The sequence below is a fragment of the Peromyscus maniculatus genome, chromosome 7, assembly GCF_049852395.1.
Source record: "Peromyscus maniculatus bairdii isolate BWxNUB_F1_BW_parent chromosome 7, HU_Pman_BW_mat_3.1, whole genome shotgun sequence".
NCBI classification, from domain to species: Eukaryota; Metazoa; Chordata; class Mammalia; order Rodentia; family Cricetidae; genus Peromyscus; species Peromyscus maniculatus.
In genome coordinates, this window is record NC_134858.1 from 85,933,322 (window position 1) to 85,951,611 (window position 18,290).

The 18,290-nt window shown below is 43.7% G+C and overlaps 1 protein-coding gene across 2 annotated transcripts; it reads right to left on the reverse strand.

Moving 5' to 3' along the window:
• Positions 1-2,377: 2,377 nt before the first annotated feature.
• LOC102923399 (glutathione S-transferase A2-like) lies at positions 2,378-14,845 on the reverse strand. Of its 2 annotated transcripts, none has more exons than XM_076576798.1 (7): positions 14,701-14,845; positions 11,677-11,786; positions 8,538-8,679; positions 7,575-7,707; positions 5,525-5,666; positions 3,369-3,500; positions 2,378-2,576 (listed from the first exon to the last, which is right to left on the reverse strand). In XM_076576798.1, exons 2-7 carry the CDS (start codon positions 11,761-11,763, stop codon positions 2,454-2,456), a joined length of 759 nt encoding a protein of 252 aa, XP_076432913.1. In that variant the 5' UTR covers positions 11,764-11,786; positions 14,701-14,845; the 3' UTR covers positions 2,378-2,453. The 2 variants fall into 2 exon arrangements, with proteins under 2 accessions (XP_076432913.1, XP_076432914.1); XM_076576799.1 differs by having other exon boundaries at positions 8,538-8,589; positions 14,701-14,844.
• Between the last annotated feature and the right edge of the window lie 3,445 nt (positions 14,846-18,290).

An 18,290-nucleotide genomic window follows, 5' to 3' on the forward strand; every position in this document is an offset into this window, starting at 1 on the left:
AGGGGGAGGGGTTTCTTCAGCATTTCAGTCCACGAGTAACAGTATCCTAACAGGCAAAGTGTTCTCTCACTGTCAACATAGAATGAACACAATACCAGTTTTAAGAGTTCAGTAACTAATGGGGAGCCGATGGGATACATGCAGAACTGTGAAAGCAATCTCACTTAGCCAGCTATACACGTAGACTGTAAATCTACATTCAGATCATTTCTGAACTAAAACTATCATCTCAGTTTATCTGTTGAGGTCAACCAGGAAACCCTAGAATACACCTTGATTTTTGCAAAAAACAAAATAGGGGGAGGGGTTTCTTCAGCATTTCAGTCCACGAGTAGCAGTATCCTAACAGGCAAAGTGTTCTCTCAAGGTCAACATAGAATGAACTGCTGCTGGAGGTCAACTTGGGCTTTAATTTGCATTAGCACTTACATGCATAGTAGTCCAAGTTGTTGACTTCATGACTTTAAAAAGTAACTCTAAAAAAGTAAAATGGCCCTTCTTGGAAGACTAAAGAAAGACATCCAGCCACAGTTGTAAAAAGTCTCATCAAAACAATGTACCCTTTTATGAATTACGCCTCAATTAGAAAAAAAAAAAAAAAAAGAAAGTAGCCCCAAATAAGAAGCAGCTCTGAAAAAGAAAATATAACTTAAGATATTTGAAAAAACAAGGTGAATACAGGTTCAAAAATAATTAAGATACATTTTCCTAAGGCTACCTAGAATTAGGCTTTAAAGAATTCTACCATATCCTATATGCGCAATAAAACTTAAGACATGACTACACCAGAATTCTTTATAAGGTACACATGACATCTTCCATAAAGATGGATTCTATAGATTGACAGCTCATGATGAAGATCTGGTAGAGGATCCAGTGTAGTCTTTGATACTAAGATAGCTCAAAGGTCACCAGGCTCTTAGCCATATTCATTCCCAGACCCCTGGAAGGGAAAGAGTTAATACATCACTCTCTTTGATAGGACAATCCTATGTGTTTAGCTTTCCTAGTCCCCCTAGTGCTTGTCTGTGACCACAAGAATCTCTGTGTCTCCCACAGTTGAGGGGAGAACCTGGACCTGTGTGTAAGATGTGCATCCTGGCCTGAGCTAGAGGTTGACGACAGTGTAAGTGGAGCTCAGCAGGGCAATGGGTGTGGAGCCCAGGCTGGATCAGAGGGAGGGGGAGGGTATGCAGAGAGTAGGATTAGGCAGACCCACCAGGCTAGACCTCAACACAAGATATTCAGGACAGGACTGGCTCTAGAGATTTGAGGTTGCAAGGAAAAGATGAAATCATCAGATTCCAGTGGGGCAAGGACTGAATTTATTTATCCTTTATTTTTTTCATTTGAGACAGGCATCACTATTCTGTAGCTCTAGCTGTCCTGGAACTCACTATGTAGATCAGGATGGCCTTGAACTCACAGAGATCCATGTAGCTCTGCTTCCCAAGTGCTGCGATTAAAGGCATGTGCCACCACATCCAGATAAAAACAAACATTTCAAAGATATTTTCTGTTATTGTTATTTTGCTTGAATGTGTATTTTGCTCTCTATTTTTACTATTAAAATATTTTTAAATATTTGTTTTACATGTTGAGATATTTTGACTATATATATGTATGTATCTCATGGGTGAACAATGACCACAAAGGTCTGAAGATGACATCAGGTGCTACGGAGCTGGAGTTACAGTTGGTTGTGAGATGTCATGGAGATGCTGGGCACCTAACCTGGTCCTTTCCAAGAAAAACCAGTGCGTGTAACTTGTGAGCCTGCGCTCCAGATTCACCCTCACTATTTTAAATATTTAATTTTGTTGTCTCTGGTATTTTGTCTTTCTTTAAAATATCTTTACACTAGTTATCCAATTCCTTCTCCTGTAATTGCACTCTTTTTTAGACCTCAAATTTTTTCTTTATTTTTTATTCTATTTTTTTCATTTTTATTTCTCTGTCTTGTAATTAATGTTACCTTTAAATGTGGCTCATTCTACAACGATGTTAGTCACTACAATGGGTGTTAGTCAGAGCTGAGAAAAGTGACTCCAGTTTTCAACCTGGAGATAAGGATGGGGTCACTGGGGGATGGAGGACAGCATGGTGGGGGTTGTGGAAAGGGAAGCACAGTGCTGAGAAGTCAGAGCTGAGAAAAGGGATCAGCATGACAGAGACCTGCTGAGACACTGAGTGTACAAAGTTAGTCTTTTCTCTTGTCAGTGTTCTTTTTACTTAGGTTTTCCTCATTTGTACAACGTTTGCTCTTATTTGTAATGATTATTAGTTGCCTTCTTGGAATGTGATCCTGCAATCCCAGGTCAACAACTTGAACACATGCCATGCATATATCCCTTGTTCATGTTCATTTTCTCAAATACCAGGATGAACAATTGCTGTTTATTATTTAAAAACCCCAGAGACTGGTGTCTGTGGGCTCTCTCAATGCAGCTATCCTAGAATTTGAAAATCTTCCTAGCCTCTTCGAGTTGCTTTGCATCAATGGGAAGCTTTCTCTGACTGCCAGGCTGTAGGAACTTCTTCACATTGGGCAGGCTGCTGAGTCTGCTCTTCAGGGCCTGTAATCCAGAAAACACAGCCTGAGAGTCAGAATGGCTTATGTGGACAATCCAAAAAACTCTGAGCCCCTCCCAGAACATGACCAACTGCATCCTTACAACAGCTCCAGTGTAGACATGAGAAAAATGATAAAACCATTAGCTGAATCCACAGTTCACAATAACCTGATGAAAGACCTCCTTTGACATCCACTTACCTTTTCCTCAGGTCCCTGACACACCCTGTAGTCTGGTTTTGTGGTGCAGAGCACAGAGCACTGTGTCTCTCAGGTGTGAAAGCAGAGACTACCAAAGAAAACTGAAGACATGAAAAATTGAGTTGGAAATGGAGGCAGAAAAGTTCAAAGTCTAACCAGGAGCAACTCACAGCCAGTTTTCAACCTGGAGATAAGGATGGGGTCCCTGGGGGTGAGGACAGCATGGTGGGGGCTGTGGAGAGGGAAGCACAGTGTTGAGAAGTCAGAGCTGAAAAAAGGGATCAGCATGACAGAGACCTACTCAGACACTGAATGTGCAAGGAGAGGACACTTGAGATGAAGATGAAGGCCAGAAGCATCCTGCAAAAAACAGGGGTCCAGGGAAACTCCTGCATCTTTCTCATGACAAAAGGCAAAATATTCTTCTTGGAGTACCAGCCTCCAATCTCCATACACAAAAAGATAATTTTCATGCCTGAAACCAGGGTCCAGTAGCTCAGTTTGGAGGCTTGAGGATGGGCCCTAGGAAGACTACAGGCCACCATTATATTCTCAGAGGCATGTGTGTGCGGCTGCCTCTCTGAGGTGATCTCACCTTCAGCAGGGGGAAAGGGGCCAGAAGACTGGAATCAAGTTCTTCAATATAGAGGAGAAGTTCCAGCAGGTGAATGTCCACCCTGGTCAGCCTGTTGCCAACAAGGTAGTCTTGTCCATGGCTCTTCAACACCTGCAGAATTAAAGGAGACAGATTATGAACATAGAGTTGGGCAGGGACCACTGACTTTTCCCAAGTCTCCCAAGGGGTGGCTCTGCCTTTGCCTGGCAGGGATAGAGGTGCAGACACTTCTCTAGGCCTAAGATACAAGAGGGAGAGGGAGAAGTCAGGCAGGCAACCTCCTCTTTAAAGTTCAGGTGACCTTTCTCTGCCATTGCCAGTTCCTATGGCCTTCACACCACCCACCCTTCTGTACATTTTCCACCTGTGATAAGGATTAGCCCTGACACATCTTGTTTCTTCCCCTTGTTTTAAGCTGATGGGACACTGGAATGTCAGGACTTTCCTCTCCCTGTCCCCTGTTCAATCTCTCTTGGGCAGAGGCTCCGCATGCAGGGAGCATCAGTCACAGAGAACATCCCGTGTCTGCATTCTCCTGACTGCTCTCCTTAGGTCTCTGGGATCTGAAGTACCCCCAACTGAACTACAGCACATCCTCCCCTTTACAGCATTGGCTCTGACTCCCATCCTTCACTGTGTCATGATTGACATGCTGAATTGCGCAAGGTGACCTGAGTTGGAGTCTGTAACATTGTACTGATAACATGTGAATGTTGACAGATGAGCAAACCGACATCATATGGTTTTAATCTTGTTATCTGATTGGTAGCTACATATTTATTTAACATTGATTTCAACATTTCTGGTTGTGTGAATATTGGACATTAATACTGTCTTAGTTACATTCATATGGCATTTACTTAAATATCCCAGCAATATGAAAATCACAGATAACCACAAGGAAAAGCCATTCTTACGTCATGAGCTACAAGTGAAGAACTATAAAGGCATTGTGATCACCTTCTCACACTGTACATGTCTACAGAGAAAAATATAATTAGCACATCCAAAAACAAAAGGAAACCAGGCACAGTGGCACACACACATAATCCCAGCACTCAAGAGGCTGAGGCAGGTGGATCTCTGTGAGCTCAAGGCCAGTCCACATAGACAGTTCCCGAAAAGCCAGAGCTACATAATAGAGAAACCCTGTTTAAAATTAAAAAAAAAAAAGGAAAAATGAAGAAAAACTTAAAATACAAAAGACAGCATCAAATGTTCTCAGTACATAGTTCATCGTGAACATGGAGGTTATGAATCTCATACGCCATGTGCAGTAAGCTGAGATGGCTGGACATTATGTTCTACGAGACAGGGCCTTGATTTTAGAGGGCTGTGTGAGGACTTGAAGGCTCTAAAACTCTCCCACAGAGCAGAGATAGCCATGAATGAACTTTCAGTGAAAGGATGAAAAAAAGGTGATGCTTTGTAACATGGGGGTCAAAGTCAGGTCTTTCAGGAATGTCCAGGATGCACTTATCCTCTAGGATCATAGCTCTGTTCTTATCTTTTACTTGACAGAAGATAAATAGTTCTGAAGTGTTCTTGATCTTCCTCCAAAGAGAAGCCCTGACTAAGAGAGGCACTCCATGTCACTGACACACCTTCATTTGCTGAGTGTGCATGGCTCTTCCTCCAAGCCTGGTATCTGTGACCCCAATTCAGCCAGATCAGTTTTTGTTAACATCACTTCATCAGCCTCCTTCTCTCCACCCTCCATCCCTGTCCTTGTTAGGCACTTCCCCTCTGTCTTTGAAGCACTATCATATTCTCCTGACAGCCAGTCACTCTCTGCCTCCCTGTGTGATGTGACAGAATATTTTCCCATCTGTGTTTTTCTGAGTTTGCTCTGGCATTGAAGCCTGTTGTGTTCTGCAGGATCTGGGTCCATCCTGGTGTGGCTCAGCTTTCCCAGATCAAGTTCTGGTTGAGGCCATGAACCCTGTTGCATACTGACCCCTAGACTGACCATGCAGGGCTCCTTCACAGGCTGTTTTCCACAGTGCCATGTGGAGTAGGGTGCTGCACAGAGAGGCTCATGGAAGGTCAGCACTGCAGCAACCTTTCTCTCCCAGACTCTACCTTTCTCCTGTCCTTGGAACTCAGTGTCCCCTGACTTCAAAGAGCCCACTTACCTTTTCAAAGGCAGGCAAGTACCGGTTTTTAGTCCTGTCTTTTATCATGGAAATCTTGGCTTCTTTTTGGTCCGGGGGACATTTAATCTGTTGCCAAATCATGTAAATCAGATCTATAATGCCCTCTGTATACATGTCAATCCTGAAAGACAAAATTGTCCAAATGGTCAGGGTTTTCTGGGATTCACTATTTTACATTTTAATCTAAAAACCTGAGAAATTTACACTGAAATGTGTTTGCAAGCTTATTCACCTCTAGTGGGTTATTATCTTTATATTTAACAGATTTAACTTTCCTTCTAGGATATCATGACAGTTCAGATACACTTTTAGAATTTTTTTTACACTCATGGCCCATCCCAAGGACAAAGAGCATCACTGGCATTCCAGAAGAAAACCATCAAATTCTATAGCTATCTCTCTGTCTCTCTGTCTCTCTCTGTCTCTCTGTCTCTGTCTCTGTCTCTGTCTCTGTCTCTCTCTCTCTCTCTCTCTCTCTCTCTCTGTCCTTCTCTCTCTCTTCCCTTGTTTTAAACTCTCTCTGACAAAATATGTTCTTAACAACCCTGTTGAGATTCTTAGAGCTAACACTCTGACTCCCATGTAAGCTCAACACAGAGCCCTGGTTGAAGCATCAGATGCATCTCTGTGCATCTCTCCTTCTGCTGCATGGTCCAGAGTCATTCTTGGTCAGTCTTAGAGGTTCTCCAGTCTTTTCTGATGAAGAACATCTGTATGTCTTCCACACACTGCTCCTAGACTCTGGCCTTGTTAACTTATGTCAAGACTGGTCTATTTCTTTATTCAGTTGACCCACAGCACAGCAAAGGACACATGTGTTCCCTTCTTTAAACTGTATTTCACACAGCTCTTTTGGAAAAGAGTTTTATTGTCACATTTTCACATGCTACCATTGCTGGCCCCCAGAAAGGTGGTATTCTGTGTTTCCATGAATCTGTAGCGGTCTAAGCATGTTAACATCCTCCAGTGTTAGAGGAGGTTGATCCTCACTCCCTTCAAACCTCTAATCCCGCCCCTGTGGCAGCTGCTCCAGAAGGTGCTGACCCACTTCCTTCTTTTCCATGGGGAGGACAGGAACGTTTCCTATGGAATGAACCATGGAGCATGTGCCCTGGTGTCTCCTTCTTTATATAATACAGTGTCCACACTTGACCTTTGTTCTGCGTCCCTCAGCACTTCAGATATTTTCATGGCTAAAATTATAAGTTTTGCTCCTCTTTCTTCTATTACTGAATATCTGGGCTGAGTCTACCATGAGAAAATTATAAATAATGTTGTTAGGTGTATTTCTATACAAGCACTATTAAAGTGCTTCTCTTTACTATTAAAGCCGAGTCTCTCTTTTCATGGACATATGTTTCCAACACTAGTGTTTCTGGCTAGCACCACATTTAGCTCTCTGAGCAACTCAAATCTCATAAACAGTGGGTTATGAATGAAGGATTTTGTCATATTACAATGAGTCCCAGCATGGGTGGTACATTCAGCCTGGTTGCTTTAGTTCTGAATTAAATGCTTCAGGTAATCTAGGTCCTTGAGAACCGGTCTGTCTAAGGCTCATTGAGTTGACCAGTCCATAGAACTGGCTGGCAATTCAGGTCTTGCTCTGCACTTTTACTACTCCTGGGATGTGGAAAGCAGCCTCTTCCTCCTTCCCTTCCTAGGACTCCTCCTCTAGCCTCAAGCCCTGTGTCCTTTGTCCTAAGCTGTTGGCTGAGGTCCAGTCTCTGAAACCTTGAGCACCTGGAGTCCTGATTCCACCATGCTCAGGGTCCATGGACCATCAACTTTGCAACTCTGTCCCCATGCTCTGATGGCAACATCATCCTCTGCTACAGTCACACTCACCTGAACCCACCCCAGCTGCTCCTCCCTCTCCTCCATGGACTCTTCCATACTTGGACTAAGTGTTTATATCAAGAGCCAGCCTGCTCCTAGAATCAAAGCCTGCCACCCTCTTGCTCATTGGTGGAGACACCAATTCCTTCCTTTGTTTCCCCTTGGAGTAATAACAGGAAATGTACCGTACAGGGCTCTCTCCTTCATGTCCTTGCCATAGAGGTCGTATTTGGTGGCAATGTAGTTGAGAATGGCTCTGGTCTGCACCAGTATCATTCCGTCAATCTCCACCATGGGCACCTGGTCAAACATCAGTTTCCCATCTTTGAAAGAAGAATGGAAAGAGGTCTATGAAGTGTTCAAGTCTCACTTCTCAGGAACAGAAAAGTTGTATTGAAATGTCCAATCATGCAAAGGAAAGATAAATGATTGATAGCCAGTCTTTAATTAAAATCCCATTTATTTTTATCTCCTACTTTCTCTTTGTTTCATAATCTTCTGTTGGCTTTTGAGCTTTGCTCATTCACTGTTATTTCCTATCCAGATTCATATTATATCTCTCATGCATGTTTTTATGTTCAGTTCTTGTCTCCGGATACATTTGAGAGTTAGGAGGGACAGCAGAGGGCCATCATGCAAATAGAGCTATGTAGGGAGTTTGGAAATCTAGTTATCTTCAAGACATAAGGTGTATGACAGTTTCCTGTGTAGTGAGCCACTGATTCCTCCAGGCTGTATTTATGGGGTGATAGTAACTCATCAGTAGGTATAATGAAAATGCTCAAGAAAATTATCCCTGCTCTTTGTCCACCCACGATTTAATCAATGGCCATGTACCTCTGTGGTTATTGGGCATTGTGGGTGAAGAAAACGAAGGTAGAATTGAATGAAAGTGAGCCTGAATGAAATAGCTCAGTCTGATGCAGAAATAGTAAGAAAACATTTATTTACCGGTCACCAGACAAATGTTTGCTGAAACTAATTTCCTCTCTCTTATCATTGTTTCCATTTTCAGAGCACTCAAGGAAACCCACCACCTACATCATATCACTCTGTCATTCTTGACTATTCCAACCCACCACCCACCACCATCACCATCTGTTAAACCTTTTACTAGGCACCACATTGAAAACATATGGATACTTAGTGTTACCTTTTCTTAACTTTTCCAAATCTTCTGGACTTTCTATAAACTTCTCTTCAAACTGAAGACAGAAAAATAAATGCATTTTCATTAGCTCATTCTGTGTTGTTGTAGACTTTTGAACTTGAGTGGTCTGTGTCTGGTAGTACATCTGCAGAAGTTAAAACTTGCTGTAGACACAAAAACATCTGAACCTGGCCACTTGCAAATTCAGATTAGATCCATCAACAACAGGGTGATGAACATAACGAAGCTGCTCATTCTTTTTTTTTTTTTTTTTTTTTTTGGTTTTTTTTTTTGTTTTGTTTTTGTTTTTTCTGAGACAGGGTTTTTCTGTGTAGCTTTGTGCCTTTCCTGGAGCTCACTTGGTAACCCAGGCTGGCCTTGAACTCACAGAGATCCTCCTGCCTCTGCCTCCCGAGAGTTGGGATTAAAGGCGTGCGCCACCAATGCCCAGCCAGCTGTTCATTCTTGTAGTGTTCCTCCTCCCTGACCCCACTATGTTCCTGCTTATGTCCTAAGAATAGAGTGATCTCACTGAAGGACCAGCACTGAGAAATGGACTGTTGAGTGTTTGAACTCTCAGCAAAGCCTGTTAACTTCAGTGATAACAGAATAGAACTTTCTGGGTCTTCATTATGGCACATGGTATGACCCACAATACCTGGTTGTTTTTTTTTTAATTCAGGATTTAGTTTTACAAATTTTAAAAGTGTGTTTGTGTGTGGGGGTATGCATGTGAAAACACCCATCTCAGAGTTTAGAGATGCTGGAAGCCAGAGGTTATGATTCAGTTTGATATGGGGTGGTAAACAGTTTTAACTGTCATATGTGGGTGCTGGGAATCATAGTACATTGTATGTGCAACAAGAATTCAAAACAACCAAACCATTACTCTAGGCCCACATCAAACTTGCTTATATTTTGGGGCTGTTATTATATTTTTTAGATAGTTATTTGTTTTATGTATACATATTAATTTATTTTTGTGTGAGGATACACATACCCAATGAAAACCCACTCTGGATCTGAACCCATGAGGCTTAGTTTTTAGTCACCTTGCCCTCTCTCCTGCCCTCTAGAGTAATAAGCCACTCTCTTCTTTTCTCAGTTTAAAGAAACTTTTCAATCATGAAAAGCTGAAAATCAGCTTTTTCCTTGCTTGGTGAAGCAGTTTGTGGATGATTCCATAACCGCCCGGACTGAACTGACAGGAATGAAATGTGAGTGTGGACAACTTCCACAGCTTTCAAGTGCTGCACAGAATGCTGACGTCATCAGGGAGGGCATCTGAACTTATATGGTGTTGATGGGTGTGAGGGTGATGAGGTCAATGGGCGGCCTGTGGGCACATTGAGTCTGGAAGGTGTGAGCCAGGGTCTCTAATAGCCCCTGCCCACTGCCTTCTCAGTCACTCTGGGACATGGAACAGGAAGGCTTCTATGCAAATGCCCCACCCCCTCCTCCTGTGCTGAATCAGCAGTCCAGTGGCTTAGAACATAACCCTGAACCGCAAAGCTGGCATAAGACACTGGCACCCAATTATTGAATTATTTAAAGCAATCCTCTTGGACTGGCACTAGTGTGTCTCGGTTCTTATGCACCGTTTCATTCAGAAAGGATCCAGCTGAAGCCCTCCCTATTCTTTTAGGAATGGATGTGTGATTCCATGGCTGAGGTAAACATGTTGCCTTGACACTGAGGGAAGACACCAAAGCAGCCTTCACTGGACACCACTTCATCCTTCAAGCCTCCTGAGGACAAGATCTCAGGAAGTGTCCCTGACTTCCTCTTAGGAAATGCCAACTACTGAGCTGCCCTATGTGAACTGGGAAGTGTTTTTCCCAGTGACACCTCTAGAGGACAGCACTAAAGCCTACCAGAACTTTCTGCTCTACAACTGGAAAGGAAAACATTGAACCTTAGAATGTTGCTTCCACACCTCACTGGGGCCACTCACACACTTAGCTGAAAGCTCATAGACATGGGGGCCACCTGAAGATGGGGCCTCTGTTTTATTCACCACCTCTACCCTCCCGACCAGGCCTCTTCCTGGCATTTGATGGTCTCTACAAACTGATTACTGAGTATTGATCAGTTTTGACAGGCAGGCTGTTACTGCCTTCTGTGTCAGGTTTCCCATTTGTGGTGCATATTTTTAATTTAATTCCATCAAGCTTCTCTTGTATAGTTTACCACTGTTAACATTTTTCTATTATTAGGAGTGTAGAGGGAGACAGTGTAAGTGCCCATGGAGACCAGAGGCACGGGAACCCTCTGAGGCTAGGGTAACAGGCGGTTGTGAGCATCCGGTGTTGGTCCTCTGCAAGAACAGTATTGGATTTTGACACTGAGCCATCACTTCAGTCTCCTGTCCCCTCTAAACAATTTTTATCATGGAAATTCCTGGGTCTGTGCTGTAAAACTGCGCACAAGGTGCAAAGAGCCTCCATCCATCATCACCATCTCCAACAACCACCAGCTAAAGTCACCCTGTTCACCTCTGTGCCCATCTTCTCTGTGACTCTGACCTTAATGTCAGAGCTGAGGTGTCACACGTCCCTGTCACAAATACCTCACCACGAATCTCCAAATGTAAGGACTCTTTTTCCCCCTCTGGTTTTTGGAGAAAGATTTCTCCTTGAAACAGCCCTGACTGTCCTGGAACTCATTCTGTAAAGCAGGCTGGCACAAACTCACAGAGGTCTGCCTGCCTCTGCCTCCTGAGTATTGAGATTAAGCAGGTGCCACCACAACCCTGCATAAGAACACTTTTTAAAAGTATTTAGGTGTCACACCTAAAATCACAATATCTTAACGTAATCTGTAATAATCAAGGAGTATGGCCTAATAGCCAATATTCACGTTTCTATTCCAATATCTCCTTTTCTACCTTGATTTAACTCAAATCAGCAAGTAACCAAATAATTATTTGTTTTTTTTCTATTGAAAACATCTTTTAATATGAATGTGTTCTTTGATAGAGAGCATAATAAGATTTTCATTTGTTCAAATCAATCCATCTCTTCTCATTATCATTTTTTGTGGGGTTGGTGTCCACATTCTATGATGAGAACCAGGGAAGGGAAGCTCTTTTATCAGTAAGAGTACAGCCGGTCTGGTTCCAGAAGCACAATGCACAACCTACCTCCACCCCTGCTGCAGCCAGCAGCCACCTGATATATTCCATTCGGCCCCGGGAATTGAAGTAGTGAAGTACAGGCTTCCCAGCCATGGCAGCAACTGTGGTTTCACTGACTGTGAAGGAAAAGCAAAGAGGTCAATGCCAGGGAGACTGTGCTTTGAGATGTGAGTAATAACACAACACTGGAGGAGGGAGGTCTGCCTTCTTCATGGGCAGCTTCCAGGGGGCGAAGAAGGGCCTTGTTGACTAATTTTTCATCCATCAGTGACCACAAACCTGCAATTGCACCAAACAGGTCTCAGCTGGCCATGTGCCTTTGTTGTGTCGATGTTGTGAGACCCCTGAGGAAGACCACCACAGAGCCAATATCCAATGCAAAACACAAAGGTGTTTATTGATAATAAACAAGCCAAGGCTTGGTCCATGTCCAACACTCAACACAGTGGGTGGAGGAGGATGGCCCTGAGCTCTCAGGATGAGGGGTTTTTAAAGGGAAAAATTGCAAACAGGATGGTACAAGCCTTGCCCTCATATGGTTGGTTGAGGGTTTGTAACCATTGAATTTACTGCACTTATTATTTTGAGGGAAGGCCTGGAGAAGTCCCCGGCATTGTCCTTGAGCTGCCATGGAATCTGGCTGGCTGAGCACATTCGCATTGACCCATGCAAGTAGCTCTAGGTTGTTGAGGGGTCCCAGACAGTAAACAAATGGCTGAACCTTGAACAGGTCAGAGTATGTACAGAAAGGGAGCTACTGCAAGGACTATGTATTTTGTTTATGGCCCTCCCAGAAACTGCTTGATTAAGTCTCGGGAAACTGAAATTGAGCCCGATCTCTGAGAGAACACTGAACAGCCTGTCAAGGGGTTGACTTGGTTCTTTCACCTTCTCTTTGAGGACATAAACGGAGCAGCCCTGATCCTCTAGTAATAAAGGACTGGGATTCTGTTGACCTTGGGTAGCAGAGCCATCACAGAGGGATGAGACAAAGTTCCTCCCCAGTCCTTTGGTCCCTGGGCTGCTCAGTTCAGAAGATGTCGATGGCTTTGTGTCACCCTGGCTGTGTCAAACCCTAGTTCTCCCAGAAGAATGGCTCGTCTCTAGGTTGCAGTTCTGTTTCCCACTGAACACTGGACCCTGCTCAGTGTTCACAAGAGAGCGGTTGATGCAGTAACACCATGTAATGAGCAGTTGTTCATTGGAACTTTACTTCATCTCCACAAAGTTATTGGTGAGGAGCTGTCCCTGTCACACATTTGCAGGAGAGAGGATGTCCATTCAGTTCCATGCTGAGGAGACCCTGAGAGTGCAGCTCAGTTCCTGCACAGTGAGCAGTGAGTAGATCATGGGTAGTGCTTTAACTTGTGATGTGATAGGAAATTTCAGAGTCTGCCTTTTAAAAAGTACTCTGTGTGTATGAGTGTGTGTGTGTGTGTGTGTGTGTGTGTGTGTGTGTGTGTCTGTCTGTCTGTCTGTCTGTCTCTCTGTCTGTCTGTTGGTGCACATGGGTGCAGTGGCTGCAAAGGCCAGAAGAAGACACCAGATCCTCTAGAGCTGGTGGGCTCCGTCTACTGGGTCAGTATCACCAGGCCTCAGCAACATTCTTACCCCTCAGATGTCGGCCACCCTGCCCTCAATTTACACTTGCTTCTCATGGGCACCTCACAGTGTTCTCAGGTACTTGATAGCAATCTGTTCTTTTCTGTGTGTGCTTTTCTTTGTTTATTCCATGAGCTGTAGTTTGCTCTGCACAGCTTCTGTCCTGGGGACCTCACAGGGACTTTGAGATTCTGAGGCTTTCAAAGACTTTCATCCTATCTTCCCTGGGTTGCAGCCTTTCCTCAGTATCACTTGCCTTGCAGCCATATGGTGACTTACACCTTAAAAACGACATCTCTGCTGAGCTGTGTGGCTCTCTCTCATTAACCTCCCTGTTTTAGAACTGCTAGCCTTCTCCATATTCATGAGGAATGCTCTGAACCTTAGCATAGGGTTGGCCACATAACTGCTTAGTGTCAGAGTTTGTATTTAACCTCCCTCTTCTACAGACTCATTTCTTCCTGCCATGTCTTCTTACAGGATTTTAAACTGTTTTCTGGTCTCCCATTCATTCCCTCCTATACACATCTGTGATCACAGAGAAAATAAGTAGACAACTTCTCCCTGGTATATGATGGAGTCCTCAGATCTCCCAGGGATCAATAGTCACACTTTTCTTTTCCATTTTCTTTCTTGGGCTTACCATTTAATAACAGAGGTTGTGTTGGGCAATTAAATATTCAGATAAAGTAACAAATCCTAAATGTGAAATAGCCATTCTGCTATTTAAAGAGAATCATCAAAGCAATTAGATTCCACAAGACAGAAACAAATGTGGTAGAAAACCCAACTGGGGAAGTGCTTTGGGAGCGTGACCTGGGTGAGTCTGGGTAAATATAAGTTCTCACCTGGGAGGAATCTGCAAGTTCTCTGTGAGATTAGCACATGCAATTCAAGAGAAGAATGCTATTGATCTTAGGTTTCCCTGAGAGGACAGTCCAGGTCTACTCCTCATTATCCTAATCCCATCATTTAGAGTCCCTTGCAAATACATTAAACCCCACCCTTTGGTTCAGTGATTCTGAAAGAGGAGGGGGAGGAAAGAGGGAACAGAGAGAGAAGCAGAAGGAGAAAAAGAAGGAGTAGGAGATGAGGGAAGTAGCAGAAGAAGAGAAGAATGAAGACCAGGATAAGGAAGGACGGGGAGGGGGAGGAGGGATGGAGGACAGGAGTGGTGGAATGGGGGATGACCAAAAGAGAGGAGGAAAAGAGAAGGAGAAAAGCTCCTTCATAAAATAATTCATATGAACTAGAAATCAAACACAGGTAAAAATTGAAGGTAGTGAGAAGTGAATATGATCAAAGTATATAACATACATGAGTGGAAATTACAAAATAAAACCAGCTGTTCTGTTTAATTAATACATAATAAATAAAGCACTGAAAAGCTATTTTCCACTGATGCAGACATGAGAACATAGAACTCACCTAGTGAGAGTCCAGGTTTCCTTTCCACTCAGCTCCCGAGCTGCAACTCCAGATGAGTGTGGACGCTGCTTTAATAAGGTGACCATTCTAACAAGGGGGTGGGGACCAATAGGGAACAGCCACTCCCATAGTCTCCCACAGAGTTCAAGATTCCAGAGTTTCATAACAGACTAGAAATGAGATAAATCAGGGGGAGGCTCACAAGCCACCAGCCTTACTGAAGAGCTAGAGTCCTTTAATGGATTCATGGTTTAATGCTTATGAGTCTCTAAATAACATGTCATCCATGCTCCTGTGAACAACCCTAATGAAACACATTGGTCAAGAAAAGAAGAAACAAAGGGATCAGACCATACTAGAAGCATAAATGGAATCACAGAGTCAACCCACAGAACCCTCAACTCTAACACTAAAATGTGACTTTACACTAGTGACTTTGGAGGATAGTGTGTTAAGTAGCCTTAAATTTCAGAATTAAGACATTGTCCCAAATTCAAGGCTAACTGAAGTACAGGTTACACTGGCCCCTGCTTATTGAATCTAATGATCAATCTAATATCATGTAAGAGCATATTTGTCTTAACCTTTGTCCTGTTTTAATCAGGAGCTGAAGGATAGAAAGGAATTTCACAATCCACACTTAACTTCACCTAGAGGACTATCAACAGTCTGGCCCAGCATGCTCTGGGTCTCAATGCAGACTGTATCCCTGCAGTTACTACTGTGGAAAAATTGCCTTGTCACCATTGGTAAAGCCATTTCCAAGTTAGTGAGAATTATTGATACTTCGTGCCAAGTTCAGACTCACAGCTCTTATCCACAAACAAGGACATCTACCACTGACTTTATGGACAGACTGACGTGCTCACTTGTGGTGTTAGTGATAATCTTTGGATCATACATCTTTATTAATCATTACCTGATGACCTGGTTGGCTTCAGAGATGCATGCCACTTGCCTGAGTCTGATACTCTACCAGGGCTGGCCTCTTTTATCTTGGTATACACTGCTAATTTCTTTTCAACTTTAGGATTTCAATCCTCTAGAGGCACTGCACTTCTCTAAAAACGGATGACAAATTGGCAGTGCTGCCCTTCAGGGTGATGCTCATGTGCACCAGCACAGGATCTCAGGTCCAGGCATCAGTCTCAGTTACAGGGATGAGTTTGAACACGGCCCATGATGAGTCCCTGTTCAGGCTGTGAACTTATGGCAGAGGAAGAAACAAACCTTGTGGGAAGGCGAGTGTCCCAGGAAAGCAATGGGAAGACTTGCTCAAGAAAATGGGGAGATCTCAAGTGCACAGCAAGGGCTGAATCAGGAGTGCCGCTGAGGACTGCTGTTGCCTTAAAACTGAGTCTAATGTCCCAGCCCTGAAAGGAAGGAAGCCCTCAGCTGCCTGCCTGTCCCAGGCCATTTCCCTGGGCTCATGTTGAGTCCCTGTTCTTCTAGCTCCTGTACTTTAGTCTTCCTCTGCAGCCCAGGCCCTGCACAAACCATTTCTTCAGCTGGGCCTACTCCTCTCCATCCTCTGGACATGTTGTGCTTCCTCCATCAGGGCCCTGTCCAGACAGTGTGGAGCCCTGAGCAAGGAGCTCTCCAGGGCTTGGTTCCAAGTTCCCATGCCTGGTCTAGAGTGCAGCTCAGGAGGCAGCCTTGAAGAGCATGTGACCAACTTTTCCTTCAGTGTTTGGGATGTGTCACCATGTACAGGTGTAAGAAGGACGTTCTGGTGGCTCATCATGTGTCCACCACCAAACTAACAGATGTAAAAGTTCTTTGATGGAGATCCTGAACTTTATCTTTAGTGAAAACAAATTATGTCCTGCAAATATGCTCTTTAAAAACTTGGTCTCAAGAAGAGTTTACAGGGCTGGGAGCAGAGCTGGGTGGTACAGTTTGTTTTCTCATGCTCCCAAGGCCTGGGGTAAAGCCCAACATGGAGAAGAGAAGTGCAAAGATAAGAACCCCCAAATCTCTTCCCCAGCATGACAGTGAATGTGGGCATCAACACCCCTTGGTGCCCTCACTCTAGGCTGTCTCTCTTTGCCTCTTAAGAGTTTGTGCCTTTGAAGAGTGCTAGCCATGTCTTTTGGAGCCTGTCTTTGATCTTTTTGAGAGTTGATCAAGCTAAAGTTTTCTTTGTCCTTGCTCAGGAGTTAACTTGGCAGGACCAGTCTGGGGTTGAGGCCTGGGCCTTGAAGAAGTTAAGGTTTTGGTTCCTGGGAACTTGGCTTTCCCTGATGAAGAGACTGGAGTTATCAGTGCCAAGGCCACTGTGCTCACCCTCTGAAATGCTCTGAGATACGCTGTGTTACCTTTGGGCAACATTGCTTGATTAGCCTCCTGCTGACTCTGTCCATATGTGACAGTCTCTGTGACTCTGTCCATATGTGACAGTGTCTACTGACTCTGTCTATATGTGACAGTCTCTGTGACTCTGTCCATATGTGACAGTCTCTGTGACTCTGTCCATATGTGACAGTCTGTGCTGACTCTGTTTCATATGTGACAGTCTCTGTGACTCTGTCCCATTGCTCCCCTAACAACAGTATATAGGATGCTGCACTTTTTAACAAGTTTCCTTGGCGTAGGACACAGCTTGTGTAAGACCTCCTCATTCCAACCTTACCTGTCTCTTTACCTTCTGATCCCCTCATCCTCTCTCTCAAGGACCCTGTCACTGAAGAATGACCTACTGGCCTAGGTCAGAATCTCCTTGTTATTTTCTGATAACTTGATTGAAGTTAAATATTGTTTGCATATTAATGCTGTTTCTCTCTCTACATATGATTTCCCTCAGTGTCATATGCAAGAAAATGTAGCTTGAGTCTTCCTAGAGACTTCTATAGTAAAACTCTTCTAGACTTGTATTTCTTTCTTCTCAAGCCAGGACCTCTGCTGTTCCTCCAGAGATTTTTGTTTTTGTTCTCTTTCTTTCTTTCTTTCTTTCTTTCTTTCTTTCTTTCTTTCTTTCTTTCTTTCTTTCTTTCTTTCTTTGTTTTAGTTCACATATGCTAGTGGTTTGCCTGCATGTATGCATGTGCATCTTGTGTGTGTATTATCCAAGGATGAGGGCTTCAGACACCCTGAAACTGGAGTAACACCATGTGAATGCTAGAAGATGAACATGAGTTCTCTTCTAGAACAAGTGCTCTTAACTACTGAGCTGTCTCTCCAGATGAAGAAAACTGATGCCCAACAGTGACACATGCCTGTAATCTCAGCCCATTGCAAACAGAATCAGGAGGGGTCGATTCAAGGCCATTCTGATATGTATAAGGAGTTCCAGGCCACCTAAGAGTGCAGAGTAAAACCCTGTCCCCAAAGTATAAATACAAAAGGAAGGAACGTTAAAATGGGGCCAGAGAGATTGCTGCTCTAGAAGAATGAGAGTTGGATCCCAGCAACCAGGAGGCTCACAGCTACCTATATCACCATCTCCAGGAGATCCAGTGCCCTCTTCTGCTTCCATGAGAACCTACATCCACAGTCATCACACATACACAGAGACACACACACACACAAGAAAATAATAATAATAATAATAATAATAATAATAATAATAATAATAATAATAAGCCAAGGGT

Excerpts from the sequence above, each read along its gene's own strand:
- LOC102923399 (XM_076576798.1), bottom strand. The coding sequence starts at position 11,763 with ATGGCTGGGAAGCCTGTACTTCACTACTTCAATTCCCGGGGCCGAATG. Across the intron at positions 7,708-8,537 it reads TTTGGAAAAGTTAAGAAAAG|ATGGGAAACTGATGTTTGAC; the intron begins GTAACACTAAGT and ends CTTCTTTCAAAG. Across the intron at positions 3,501-5,524 it reads ACTTGCCTGCCTTTGAAAAG|GTGTTGAAGAGCCATGGACA; the intron begins GTAAGTGGGCTC and ends TTAATTCTGCAG.